Source organism: Notothenia rossii (assembly GCF_949606895.1).
Source record: "Notothenia rossii genome assembly, chromosome: 11".
NCBI classification, from domain to species: Eukaryota; Metazoa; Chordata; class Actinopteri; order Perciformes; family Nototheniidae; genus Notothenia; species Notothenia rossii.
The window spans coordinates 55,983,373-55,998,656 of NC_136910.1; the positions used below are offsets into that span (position 1 = coordinate 55,983,373).

The 15,284-nt window shown below is 40.7% G+C and overlaps 1 protein-coding gene across 1 annotated transcript; it reads left to right on the top strand.

Annotated features, from left to right (window-relative positions):
* Positions 1–4,398: 4,398 nt before the first annotated feature.
* Positions 4,399–12,104, top strand: LOC307025342 (nuclear receptor subfamily 5 group A member 2-like; the record flags this gene model as incomplete). Its single annotated transcript, XM_079659977.1, has 7 exons — positions 4,399–4,500; positions 5,673–5,814; positions 6,626–6,949; positions 8,023–8,261; positions 9,403–9,522; positions 10,859–11,006; positions 11,206–12,104. 7 exons carry the CDS (start codon positions 4,399–4,401, stop codon positions 11,457–11,459), a joined length of 1,329 nt encoding a protein of 442 aa, XP_079516103.1. The 3' UTR covers positions 11,460–12,104.
* Between the last annotated feature and the right edge of the window lie 3,180 nt (positions 12,105–15,284).

Sequence of the window (15,284 nt, forward strand, 5' to 3'; positions counted from 1 at the left end):
CTCTTTCCACAGAGGGGACACATGTTGATGTAGAAGAGACATGGAGAAGAGGGGACACATGTTGATGTAGAGGAGACATGAAGAAGAGGGGACACATGTTGATGTAGAAGAGACATGAAGAAGAGGGGACACATGTTGATGTAGAGGAGACATGAAGAAGAGGGGACACATGTTGATGTAGAAGAGACATGAAGAAGAGGGGACACATGTTGATGTAGAAGAGACATGAAGAAGAAGAAGAAGGGACACATGTTGATGTAGAAGAGACATGGAGAAGAGGGGACACATGTTGATGTAGAAGAGACATGAAGAAGAGGGGACACATGTTGATGTAGAAGAGACATGAAGAAGAGGGGACACATGTTGATGTAGAAGAGACATGAAGAAGAGGGGACACATGTTGATGTAGAAGAGACATGAAGAAGAGGGGACACATGTTGATGTAGAAGAGACATGAAGAAGAGGGGACACATGCTGATGTAGAAGAGACATGAAGAAGAGGGGACACATGTTGATGTAGAAGAGACATGAAGAAGAGGGGACACATGTTGATGTAGAAGAGACATGGAGAAGAGGAGACACATATTGATGTAGAAGAGACATGAAGAAGAGGGGACACATGTTGATGTAGAAGAGACATAGAGAAGAGGGGACACATGTTGATGTAGAAGAGACATGAAGAAGAGGGGACACATGTTGATGTAGAAGAGACATGAAGAAGAGGGGACACATGCTGATGTAGAAGAGACATGAAGAAGAGGGGACACATGTTGATGTAGAAGAGACATGAAGAAGAGGGGACACATGTTGATGTAGAAGAGACATAGAGAAGAGGGGACACATGCTGATGTAGAAGAGACATGAAGACGAGGGGACACATGTTGATGTAGAAGAGACATGAAGAAGAGGGGACACATGTTGATGTAGAAGAGACATAGAGAAGAGGGGACACATGTTGATGTAGAAGAGACATGGAGAAGAGGGGACACATGCTGATGTAGAAGAGACATGAAGACGAGGGGACACATGTTGATGTAGAAGAGACATAGAGAAGAGGGGACACATGTTGATGTAGAAGAGACATGGAGAGGAGGGGACACATGTTGATGTAGAAGAGACATGAAGAAGAGGGGACACATGTTGATGTAGAAGAGACATAGAGAAGAGGGGACACATGTTGATGTAGAAGAGACATGGAGAAGAGGGGACACATGCTGATGTAGAAGAGACATGAAGAAGTGGATTTTGCATAATAGGTGACCTTTAAGTATTGTTCTTAATCTCTGAAAACTCACTTAATCACTCTAGCTTTTACTCCACACTTGGATAAGGACTACTGCTTATGTTTTTTGTTTTCTTTGTATTGTTTCTGTTCTGAATTTATGTAAAGCGTCTTTGAGCATTTAGAAAAGCGCTAGAAAAATCCCATGTATTATTATTATAATTATTATTATTATTATTAAAGTATAAAATCTATGTACTTGCACTTACATATTTTCACATTAAGGTACTTTATACTTTTACTCTACAATATTTTGTGAGCAAATATGGGCATGTTAGCCCCACACGGGGGTCACATCCCAACCTCTAACTGTGGCGCGACATATGTTTGTGTTTGGTATTGTTGTCTGTAGCCTAAAGGCAAAGTAAACACCTCTTAAAGTGGTTCAGGTGTTCAGTGAAGCTGTTGGGACAAATTTGAGTTGCAGCACCGCTAAGCACCGCCTCTTGCCTGTCAATCAAATCAGTGCGCTTTGCTCAACATCTCATTGGTGTTCATTTGGTCTAGAGAGCTACTTCCATTTATCACGTGATCATTGCAGAACGTACAATGAAGGAAGATCAAGAAAAGCTCCGTTTTTATTGAATTCATGTCGCAGTCATTTTCACAAATGATTACAGAAAAATAGCAGTAATACATTTATTTACTGTTTCATAATCAGTGAATATATTGAACTAGCCTATTGTTATCTATTTATGGATGGAGTCCATCCATAAATTCTTACGTCAACAATGGTGTATTCTATATTGTGTATTCAAGAAAAGATCACACTCAGTAAAACTATGCAATCACCTCTAACATACTGAAAATGACCACATCGTTCTGTGGCTATTGTTTCACTTTGAACAGCTGCTTGGTTAGCAGGAATAGACAGGAAGACCTGATGTCGCTGCAGGAAGTGAGAGCATTCAAATGTTTAGAATAATTGGGACAGAAAAGTATAAGTATTTAATAAGTCAGAATATAAATCACATTTTAATTAGGAAAGTGATTAATGTAATTAAACGTCCTTATAGCTGGCTAAAGTAAAGCGTATGTCTCAGATCTGAGGGGACAAACATACATTCATAATTTCTCCATGTGCCACAAAAATGTGTGTGTGTGTGTGTGTGTGTGTGTGTGTGTGTGTGTGTGTGTGTGTGTGTGTGTGTGTGTGTGTGTGTGTGTGTGTGTGTGTGTGTGTGTGTGTGTGTGTGTGCGTGTGTGTGTGTGTGTGTGTGGGTGTGGGTGTGTGTGTGTGTGTGTGTGTGTGTGACGACAACGTACGGCAAGAACACATGTGAAAATAGGATAAAAATGGTCTCGAGTGAACTTTAAATTATTACGTCTCTGATTCTGACATCTATCTATGTCATGTATCAAATAAAGATCTTAAAATGTTTAAAACTACAACACTTACAAGGACAGCGTTACTCGCATTCATCAGTGTCTCCAAATAAAACTCCAACTGGACCGTTGAGTTGTTTAATACAACAGCTCCCTCTTCTGGTGTCATAAAAATACTGCACTAAAACTTGCTGGTTTCTATTCCTCAGTCAGCAACACGACCCCATGTTCCCATTACATTACATTAATATATCCCAGAGGATGCTGCGTCTGTTTCTGCTGCAGCTGTTGTTCTCCAGGGTCCTTCCTGTGATGTACAACCTCCAATAAACTACAGCTCAACACCAGAGATCCTGAAGGTTGGTTAGAAAATGAGCAAAACTCAAAGAGAGCTTGTGGTGGTGGCAGGAATGCAAACATGAATACAAAATGTGAAAACGACTATGAAAACATAATTGATATCGTATGTGACGTCGGAGGTAGTTTTGAGAGGTGCCAATTCACCTCCTGGGCCGTGCCAAGTTGCCCTTAAGCAAGGACCCCAACACAGGGGGAAAAACAGCAGATATTTAAACCAAGAAACAGGTAAGGTGAGCTCTCTTTCATTCCCTGTACCCCCTTTAGAAGCACGGTGAGGCGTGTTGCGCAGTGGACTAGTGCACTGGTGTTTGGATCAGGGGGTCACAGGTTCAAACCCCACTGCAGTCAGCTTGACGTTGTGTCCCTGGGCAAGACACTTCACCCCAAATTGCTCATGCGGGGATTGTCCAGTATTCAGTATGTTAGTCACTTTGGATAAAGATGACCACCACCATGTATGGATCTAGGTGTTGCTGGTGTCACTTGCAGTGTTCACTTCAGACACTGTGTGCATAAGCCTATTTCAAACGGTTATTTCTGAGTAACCAAATATTTATTAACACGTGCACAAGAACATAATACATATAGGAATAGTCAACAAGTAGACCATATTGTTAAGTGGGTGGTGTTTCGAAAACAATACGAAAACTGAAACATTGACTTTAATGTATTAATTGTATTATGTCAACAGATTTCACATAACTGTATTAGGTTAGTTGAAAGCAATAATATTAACTTTACATACAAAATATTAGGTTCAACTTAATATCATTGTTTTCAAGTAACCTAATGTGTAATCTGTTGAAATAATACATTTAATTAAAGTCTACGCTTCAGTTTTGTCAGCGTAGGAACCTGGGAAACATGTGGTTTTGACGCTGGTGGTTTTGGTGATGGGATGAAGAGGAGGCTGAAGATCTGGAGGTGAAACAGGATGAGAGTTGCTGCAACAATGTCGCCTAAAAACGACAGATAACAGCAGCAGAGAGGAGATTACGTTTGGCAGCAAATGCATGATTGGCTCACAGAGATTGTGGCAAAATCTAGTAAACAATAGAGAATAAATGAAGCATAAAGATGGCCCCTCTGATTGAACTTCATCCTGTCCCTCCTCTCAAAGGAGGAGGCTGATCGCCGCTCTAACACTCAGCATTATCACTTTACTAAACTCAGACTGAGAGTGACAGCAGGTGACTTAACGAGCACAAAGAAGACATTAGAATATATTTTTAGATTCAACACTTCAATTTTCATCCAGCTTGGTTTTTATCGTAACAGAAGACAAGTCCATTTAATTTCCTGGATTATTAGGACATGATTTAAAATGTATGTGTGATGTATTGATGTCAGAACTAACCTTCTTGTATTCTAGCCTGTTCATGTTGTTGTGATGATGTTGTTGTTGATGATGTTGTTGTGTGGTATTCAGGATGGAGAGCAGGCAGGCGCTGTGTTTGAAGGAGCTGTGTCCGGTGTGTGGAGATCAAGTCTCGGGTTACCACTACGGGCTGCTCACCTGTGAGAGCTGCAAGGTACTTTTATCATTTCATTTCAAAACTGCTTGGTACGATTGTATAATCTGTATATCTGTTTTTGATGTCCTCTTAGGTTTGTCTTTTAAAGTTTAGTCTAACTTATGCTGTATATTTTGTATCGAGTACTCTTTAGGTATTGTTATATCTTTCTAATTGTTTATTTGTTTATGTTTATTTCATGTTATCTTATATGCAATGCTTTGTTGAAATGCTTCTGTAACAAAACAATAAATTAGGGATAAATTAAATCAATATAAACTAATCCTTTTAAAATGTATAATTTGTTTTTAGGGTGACTTTACAACATCCGTCCCTGAAAAGCCTCTTTCAAAGAATTTCGCATTTTAAAAGATGTCCAAATTTGGGTTAAATCTGTTTATCTATCTTGGCTAACTCTGACTCATATGAGCTGTCCCTGCTAAATAAACTAATACTCAGAAGTACTCAGATCTAGTACTTCAGTAAAAGTAGAAGTACTCAGGTCTTGTCCTTGAGTAAAAGTGGAAGTACTCAGATCTTGTACTTGAGTAAAAGTAGAAGTACTCAGGTCTTGTCCTTGAGTAAAAGTAGAAGTACTCAGGTCTTGTACTTGAGTAAAAGTAGAAGTACTCAGGTCTTGTTCTTTAGTCAAAGTAGAAGTACTCAGATCTTGTTCTTGAGTAAAAGTAGAAGTACTCTGATCTTGTACTTGAGTAAAAGTAAAAGTACTCAGATCTTGTACTAGAGTAAAAGTAGAAGTACTCAGATCTTGTTCTTGAGTAAAAGTAGAAGTACTCAGATCGTGTACTTGAGTAAAAGTAGAAGTACCAGAGTGTAGGAATACTCTGTTACAGTAAAAGTCCTGCATTCAAAATGTTCCTCAAGTAAAAGTAGAAAAGTATTCTCATCAAAATATAGTGAAAGTAGCGACAGTAAAAGTAGTCATTGTGCAGATTGGTCCATTTCAGAATAATATATATGATATGTTTTATAATCATTGATCATGAAAGTGTTCTCAAAGCTGGTAAAGGTGCAGCTAGTTTGAATGACTTTGTATACTGCAGGGTAGCTTGTGGATTTACTCTGGGTGGAACTAAAGTCTGATTGAACACTTGATTATACTTAGAATATATGGAACATGCTTTCCTCAGTGGACCTCTCCTCCTCCTCTTCCTCTTCCTCACTCTCAGGGCTTTTTCAAACGGACGGTTCAGAACAACAAGCAGTACGTGTGTGCGGAGCAGCAGGAGTGCACCATCGACCGTGGTCAGAGGAAACGCTGTCCGTCCTGCAGGTTCCTCAAGTGTCTCCATGTGGGCATGAGACTGGAAGGTGAGGAGCGGCTATGGAGACACAGTTATATAAAGAAAGACGCAATCATTACTGTTACATTTCTTAAAAAAAACTAAAAAGGGTATATTTTGTTTGCTGTAAAAGGATCATATTTTATTTGTTCTGTTTTTAATACAGCAGATCTTATAAGTTCATAAAATAGTGTGTGAGAGCTTAACTGTGTGTATTAAACAAAAATGGAAAATGTTCTTTTGGCTCAGATTTTATTTCTGCTTTTTTAAATTCTAGTATGTGCTCATGTGTTTCACTGCCTGGCTTAATGAAAGGCAGGTTTTCCTACGATACAATCAAAATATCTTGGTTTCTTCTTTTTGTAAGGTCACGTTGTTCTGTTGTCTTACATAATACACTCTTGAATTTATTTGCATTGCATTTGATATCCAAAAGTAACGGAGAGTAATCAGATTACATAGCTTTTATATTTTGATACTCAGATTAGGTTACAGATACAAAATCTTCCCTGGTAACTGAATGCATCTTAAAGTAACCCTCCCAATCTTATATAAAGTATTAATATGGAAGAGGATTAGGGCCACACGAGTTGGGATCATGTGACCAAAAGTTTAAAATAAATCTGAAAATAAAGAAAAACCATCTGAAAGGAAATACTTTCTTTTTATTAAATTCTGCAATTCAGAACTCAATGTCTGTTTTCACTTATGACCAAAATTAAAACAAGCTCAATTCAGATTATCAGAATTAAAAACAAAACAGATTTTTTTTTTTCTGACAATTTTTTAAGTGATAAATTAACACCGTGTGTTCTCAATAAATCCATTGTTCTCCGCAGCTGTTCGAGCCGACAGGAAGCGAGGAGGCAGAAACAAGTTCGGTCCGATGTACAAACGAGATCGGGCCCTAAAGCAGCAGAGAGACGCTCTGATTCAAGATGGAGGATTCAGACTGGACAGCGGCTCCTCCACCCACCACAGGAACTTGACCTTCACCACTGGCTTCCACCCTCTTCCCATGATTCCCAGCACCTCGCTCCCCACAGCACAGCCTCCACACCTGTGTTCACTCCTGCCATCCACCCAGTACCAGAGCACCTCCTTCTCAAACTGGAAATCCCAGCACTCCAACAACGGCTCACCAGGCCCCAGAGATGGCAAAAGTACACACATCCTTTCCTCAAGTAGAAGCACAGATACTCGTGTTTAAAAATACTCTGGTGAAAGTAGAAGTACTGACTAAACTTCTTTACTCAAGTCAAAGTAAAGAGGCTTTGAAATGTACTTCAGTAAAAAGTACCCATAACTAGCAGCTGTTTTAAAGAGTACCTGACCTCCCTTTATATTAATAGAACAATAATGTCATTGTTAGCTAATGAATGTTTCCATGGTGACCAACGGCAACATGACAACGTTTTCATTGGTCCCTCTTCTTTAGAGAAGACCAGGAAATGATGGATACACGGATCGTGTTCAAATCAATAGGCACGCAATGACTCTAAATAATAATGATCACGCCACCAAACACACATTCAGACTAAAGGAACCAGCCTGTTTGGAAAATGAGAGAAGTAGAAAGTACAGGTATTTGAGTTCAACATGTAAGAAGTAGAAAGTACAGGTATTTGAGTTCAACATGTAAGAAGTAGAAAGTACAGGTATTTGTGTTCAACATGTGAGAAGTAGAAAGTACAGGTATTTGTGTTCAACATGTAAGAAGTAGAAAGTACAGGTATTTGAGTTCAACATGTAAGAAGTAGAAAGTACATGTATTTGTGTTCAACATGTAAGAAGTAGAAAGTACAGGTATTTGAGTTCAACATGTGAGAAGTAGAAAGTACAGGTATTTGTGTTCAAAATGTAAGAAGTAGAAAGTACAGGTATTTGGGTTCAAAATGTAAGAAGTAGAAAGTACAGGTATTTGTGTTCAAAATGTAAGAAGTAGAAAGTACAGGTATTTGGGTTCAAAATGTAAGAAGTAGAAAGTACAGGTATTTGGGTTCAAAATGTAAGAAGTAGAAAGTACAGGTATTTGTGTTCAACATGTAAGAAGTAGAAAGTACAGGTATTTGTGTTCAACATGTAAGAAGTAGAAAGTACAGGTATTTGTGTTCAACATGTAAGAAGTCAAAGTAAAAAGTCGTCAGAAAAATAAATAGTGGAGTAAAGTACTGATACCAGAAAAATGTACTTAAGTACAGTAACAAAGTATTTGTACTCCACTACTTCCCACCAGGCCCTTCTTCTATCCACTCCTTCGCTCCACCAGCTCCCAGCATGCCTCAGCTGGTGATGGAGTTCCTGCGCTGCGATCCAGATGAGCTCCAGCTGCAGAGTAAGATCTCTGCTCGGATCCTGCAGGAGGAGGAGAACGGGACCCCCAACACCTTCAGCCTGATGTGTGTCATGGCCGACCAGACGCTGTTCTCCATCGTGGAGTGGGCTCGCATGTCCATCTTCTTCAAACAGCTGAAGGTAAGACATGTCTCAAAGTCAAAGTCAACTTTATTGTCTCTCTGTCAGTCTTTGTGTACAGACAGACAGATCGAAATGCTGTTTCCCACAATCCCGAACACAAAAACTAAAATATATAAAAATATGTATGCAAATATATGCAGTACAGTCAAACGTTTGGACACACCTTCTCATTCAATGGTTTTTGTTTAGTTTTACTTCGTAGATTAATACTGAAGACATTAAAACTATGAAAGAACCAAAACATTCTCACTCCCGACTCGTCACATATTGACGATCGGTCAGGGCCCCTTCACATCACACTATTACGCACTGGGTACCCCTCGAGCGTCAGTTGTCAACGGGCAGGGCGTCCCATAGCAACCTGGTCTCACCAAAATACGTGAAATGAACACGACTACGATTACGTAGTGGGGACACACATTTCTGCAACGTCCCGCAGTGAGCTTAATGTTGTTTTCTACTCTATAAAACATTTTTAAAATCTAATTTATTATGGAGGTTATTCCCTATCTTTATTCAAGAGCGTGTTCTTTCAATTTGAGAGCATCATTTATTGATTTCACGTTCATATTTTGTATTTCTTTCAGTCAAACCCTGTCCTTGCGCTTAGATTTGCTGTGCTTCCGCTTGCACAGATTTCCTGGTTTCCAGTTTAAAACCTTCTCCTCGCACTCAGGCTGCTTCTGTACGCTGACTGCGCTTGTCAAATGTCCGCTCTCAGATTTCAGTGCGTAACAGGGTGACGTGAAGGGGCCCTGACCGATCGTCAATATGTGATGAGTTGGGAGTGAGAATGTATTGCAACATATGGAATTATCTAGTCAACAAAAAAGTGTTACAAAATCGAGAATATGAAAAAAAACATTGACTTCAAGACAAGGAATCCCGGAAGTGGTAAAATGCTGACTCGTATAGGTTTAAGACTCATTCCTGCACCACGCTGCAAAACAATGGCAATCCCTTTGGATATCAATGTATAATGGAAAAACAGTGGAAAAAGTAAATGAATAAAGTTGAACTTCTTCTTCATCTTTGGCCTCAGTGTTATATTATACCTGCGAATTGTGTCATTGTAAGAATGTAGCTCAGATACGATGAGAGGATGTTGTTGATAAGGTGATTTTCTCCGTGCTCCCAGGTGGATGACCAGATGAAGTTGCTGCACAGCTGCTGGAGCGATCTGCTGCTGCTGGACACCGTCTGCAGGAACGTGCTGCAGGGCCGAGAGAACAGCCTGCTGCTGGTCACGGGACAGGAGGTCCTTCTGCCTCTCTCTCTGTTTTGTATTATATGATTTATTAACAATGAAAACATGTTTTACAAACAAAAAGGAGCGAGCACATTTCCACACAGCATGGGGACCAAGTGGGGTGTTCATTTCTAGTTCTAATGTTTTTACGCTTATTATGATATTATATTTATACAGATGTGATAGCATCCATATTGTTTGGAGAAAGGGTCATACAATTCTATTAATGGCCGTTAGGGACATTATTCTGAAAATACCGTTCACATACACATACATGTGAAACACTCACACACACACATTAAACACTCTCACACACATATGAAACGCTCTCAAACAACATACTGAAATCGCATTTCATGTGTGTGTGTGTGTGTGTGTGTGTGTGTGTGTGTGTGTGTGTGTGTGTGTGTGTGTGTGTGTGTGTGTGTGTGTGTGTGTGTGTGTGTGTGTGTGTGTGTGTGTGTGTGTGTGTGTGTTCAGTCTTTCAAGTCACTCACATTTAGACATTTTTCTTGCTTTTATAGTCAACGTTGTGTGTGTATAAAGTGCATTATGGGTAAACAATACTTGATTTAATTGCAATTAAAAGCACTTGTTATCCAATATTTCTAACAAAAAGTAGCTTAATAATATATAAATACAACTTGAACCAAAAGACACAAGTTATACCTCCATTAGGACATTTGTTCGAACATATAATCACTCACCTGCGTCTTATTTTGAAGGCCCAGACCGGAAAGTCTGTTTATTCGTGTGAGTGCGTTTCACATGTGTGTGTGAACGGTATTTCTGAATAACGTCCCGTACGGCCCCTCATACAATTCTCCCATTTACTTCAGAGGGACTTCTTGTATTCCTTCTGATTTCCTGCTTCCAAGACCCATTGCAAAGTTTCTGTTTTATAATACTTATAATTCCAACTCATTGTTAGGACTAGATACTAATCTTACTTTATTTTACAGGTCTCATAATGTTTTATGGTAATACAAACCTTAACAATGTCCAAAATCGTTTTTAATGACCAGTATATTGGAAAGAAAATAGCCATCGTGTAACTGCACATTCTCTGTTGACACTGCTGTTATTTTTTCTGCAATTATTTAGAGATGATAACTGATTTATGCTGGGTTTTGTCAAAAAGAAAACACTGCAAATATTTGGTGGGCTGACATGAGATTTTGAGAGCGATTGTGTACATTTTAGGGATGCAAAACATAACCCTTACACACGTAATCCCAACCCAAAACATTGTTATTGTGGAGAAGGTTGGACCTGTGCATATGAAAGCTGCAGTGCAGAGGGATTCTGTCTGTCCTCATGTCAGTTCATGTGTCTCGTTGTTCAGATGGAGCTCTCCTACGTTGCCTCTCATGCCGGTCTCACCCTGGCCAGTCTGGTCCAGAGAGGACAGGATCTGGTGGAGAAGCTGCTCATCCTGAAGGTGGACCCTCAAGAGTTCGCCTGCATCAAGTTCCTCGTCCTCTTTAACCAAGGTTGGTGACAACAGATTCAAAGGTATTTATGGGGTCTTTAGTCCATAATCTGGATCAAAGTAACGCGCAAGGGGCAAAGGATGGTTTTTAAGTCCCTTAATTAATCGTATAGGTGTAAAATGTATTATCTCAATACAATTCCCACCAATTCGTTGCTCTTCATTCATTCATTGCTCATTCTTTCTCTGTTGCCGGGCAGATGTGAAACACCTGGAGGACCCTCAGTTTGTTGAGAGTGTGCACGAGCAGGCTGAATCCTCCCTGCTGGAGTACACACTGAGCACCTACTCTCACCTGATTGGACGCTTCGCTCACCTGCTGCTCTGTCTGTCTGAGATCCGCTCGCTCAGCACCCTGGCCGAAGACTACCTGTACTGCAAACACCTGAGTGGGGGGGTGCCCTGCAACAACCTGCTCATCGAGATGCTGCACGCCAAGCGCAGCTGTGCATGAATCAGAATCAGAATACCTTTATTTATCCCACTGAGGGCATTTGTTACAGCTAGAAAAGAGCCAAATACAGCCTAATGTTAAAGGTTCCCTAGTACAGGGGTTCCCAAACGTTGCCATGCCAAGGACCCCCATATAGCATTATCCTCTAGCTGGGACCCCCCTGTTGCAATCGTTTTTTTAAATGATGTGTACAAGTGCCTCCCGATGGAACATAGAGCGTTGCCACTACATTTGGGGCCTTCTGCCTGATCGAAGCTGTCACTCCGCTTTGTTTGCCTGTGATAGCCCCACTGCCCCATCTGAACACACACCCACACAACGAGACCAGTCAAGTCCGTTTGAGATGATGTACTCATCTAAACCTTGGAAAATGTCTCTTCATGTGGTCCTACCTTCCAGTGCTTTGCAAAATAATATTTCCTCAACAAAGTTCTCTTCTGAAATAAATCTGATGGATGCAAACAATTCTGCGACATTTGCTACATCCGTGCTCTCATCCAGCTGCAGAGCGAAATATTCACTAGCTCTCACTTGCTCCAAAAGCTGAGCAGATACCCAGTTTCACTCTCTGTCGCGGCAGCTCGATTTTGATTGGCTTGAAGGTCGGTTGTGTGATTCAAAAACAAAAAATATTAAAAGATTGGCATCAAAGGATACATAGATTGATAGATATACAGTTATTAATAACATCAACAACAACAAAAAATAACTTAAAAAAAAAAAAAATTCAGTTTCCCTCAAACTTTGCTTGACCCCCCTGGCGCCCCCTGGCACATGTTGATGTAGAAGAGACATGAAGAAGAGGGGACACATGTTGATGTAAAAGAGACATGAAGAAGAGGGGACACATGTTGATGTAGAAGAGACATAAAGAAGAGGGGACACATGTTGATGTAGAAGAGACATGGAGAAGAGGGGACACATGTTGATGTAGAAGAGACGTAAAGAAGAGGGGACACATGTTGATGTAGAAGAGACATGAAGAAGAGGGGACACATGTTGATGTAGAAGAGACATGAAGAAGAGGGGACACATGTTGATGTAGAAGAGACATGAAGAAGAGGGGACACATGTTGATGTAGAAAAGACATGGAGAAGAGGGGACACATGTTGATGTAGAAGAGACATGAAGAAGAGGGGACACATGTTGATGTAGAAGAGACATGGAGAAGAGGGGACACATGTTGATGTAGAAGAGACATGAAGAAGAGGGGACACATGTTGATGTAGAAGAGACATGAAGAAGAGGGGACACATGTTGATGTAGAAGAGACATAAAGAAGAGGGGACACATGTTGATGTAGAAGAGACATGAAGAACAGGGGACACATGTTGATGTAGAAGAGACATGAAGAACAGGGGACACATGTTGATGAAGAAGAGGGGACACATGTTGATGTAGAAGAGACATGAAGAACAGGGGACACATGTTGATGTAGAAGAGACATAAAGAAGAGGGGACACATGTTGATGTAGAAGAGACATGAAGAACAGGGGACACATGTTGATGTAGAAGAGACATGAAGAAGAGGGGACACATGTTGATGTAGAAGAGACATGAAGAAGAGGGGACACATGTTGATGTAGAAGAGACATGAAGAAGAGGGGACACATGTTGATGTAGAAGAGACATAAAGAAGAGGGGACACATGTTGATGTAGAAGAGACATGAAGAACAGGGGACACATGTTGATGTAGAAGAGACATGAAGAACAGGGGACACATGTTGATGTAGAAGAGACATGAAGAAGAGGGGACACATGTTGATGTAGAAGAGACATGAAGAAGAGGGGACACATGTTGATGTAGAAGAGACATGAAGAAGAGGGGACACATGTTGATGTAGAAGAGACATGAAGAAGAGGGGACACATGTTGATGTAGAAGAGACATGAAGAAGAGGGGACACATGTTGATATAGAAGAGACATGGAGAAGAGGGGACACATGTTGATGTAGAAGAGACATGAAGAAGAGGGGACACATGTTGATGTAGAAGAGACAAAAAGAAGAGGGGACACATGTTGATGTAGAAGAGACATGAAGAAGAGGGGACACATGTTGATGTAGACGAGACATGAAGAAGAGGGGACACATGTTGATGTAGAAGAGACATAAAGAAGAGGGGACACATGTTTATGTAGAAGAGACATGAAGAAGAGGGGACACATGTTGATGTAGAAGAGACATGAAGAAGAGGGGACACATGTTGATGTAGAAGAGACATAAAGAAGAGGGGACACATGTTGATGTAGAAGAGACATGAAGGAGAGGGGACACATGTTGATGAAGAAGAGACATGAAGAAGAGGGGACACATGTTGATGTAGAAGAGACATGAAGAAGAGGGGACACATGTTGATGTAGAAGAGACATGAAGAAGAGGGGACACATGTTGATGTAGAAAAGACATAAAGAAGAGGGGACACATGTTGATGTAGAAGAGACATGAAGAAGAGGGGACACATGTTGATGTAGAAGAGACATGAAGAAGAGGGGACACATGTTGATGTAGAAGAGACATAAAGAAGAGGGGACACATGTTTATGTAGAAGAGACATGAAGAAGAGGGGACACATGTTGATGTAGAAGAGACATAAAGAAGAGGGGACACATGTTTATGTAGAAGAGACATGAAGAAGAGGGGACACATGTTGATGTAGAAGAGACATGAAGAAGAGGGGACACATGTTGATGTAGAAGAGACATGAAGAAGAGGGGACACATGTTGATGTAGAAGAGACATAAAGAAGAGGGGACACATGTTTATGTAGAAGAGACATGAAGAAGAGGGGACACATGTTGATGTAGAAGAGACATAAAGAAGAGGGGACACATGTTTATGTAGAAGAGACATGAAGAAGAGGGGACACATGTTGATGTAGAAGAGACATGAAGAAGAGGGGACACATGTTGAGAAGAGACATGGAGAAGAGGGGACACATGTTGATGTAGAAGAGACATGAAGAAGAGGGGACACATGTTGATGTAGAAGAGACATAAAGAAGAGGGGACACATGTTGATGTAGACGAGACATGAAGAAGAGGGGACACATGTTTATGTAGAAGAGACATAAAGAAGAGGGGACACATGTTGATGTAGAAGAGACATGGAGAAGAGGGGACACATGTTGATGTAGAAGAGAAATGGAGAAGAGGGGACACATGTTGATGTAGAAGAGACATGAAGAAGAGGGGACACATGTTGATGTAGAAGAGACATGGAGAAGAGGGGACACATGTTGATGTAGAAGAGACATAAAGAAGAGGGGACACATGTTGATGTAGAAGAGACATGAAGAAGAGGGGACACATGTTGATGTAGAAGAGACATGAAGAAGAGGGGACACATGTTGATGTAGAAGAGACATGGAGAAGAGGGGACACATGTTGATGTAGACGAGACATGAAGAAGAGGGGACACATGTTGATGTAGAAGAGACATGAAGAAGAGGGGACACATGTTGATGTAGAAGAGACATGAAGAAGAGGGGACACATGTTGATGTAGAAGAGACATGAAGAAGAGGGGACACATGTTGATGTAGACGAGACATGAAGAAGAGGGGACACATGTTGATGTAGACGAGACATGAAGAAGAGGGGACACATGTTGATGTAGAAGAGACATGAAGAAGAGGGGACACATGTTGATGCAGAAGAGACATGAAGAAGAGGGGACACATGTTGATGTAGAAGAGACATGAAGAAGAGGGGACACATGTTGATGTAGAAGAGACATGAAGAAGAGGGGACACATGTTGATGTAGAAGAGACATGAAGAAGAGGGGACACATGTTGATGTATAGAGGAGACATGAACAAGTGGA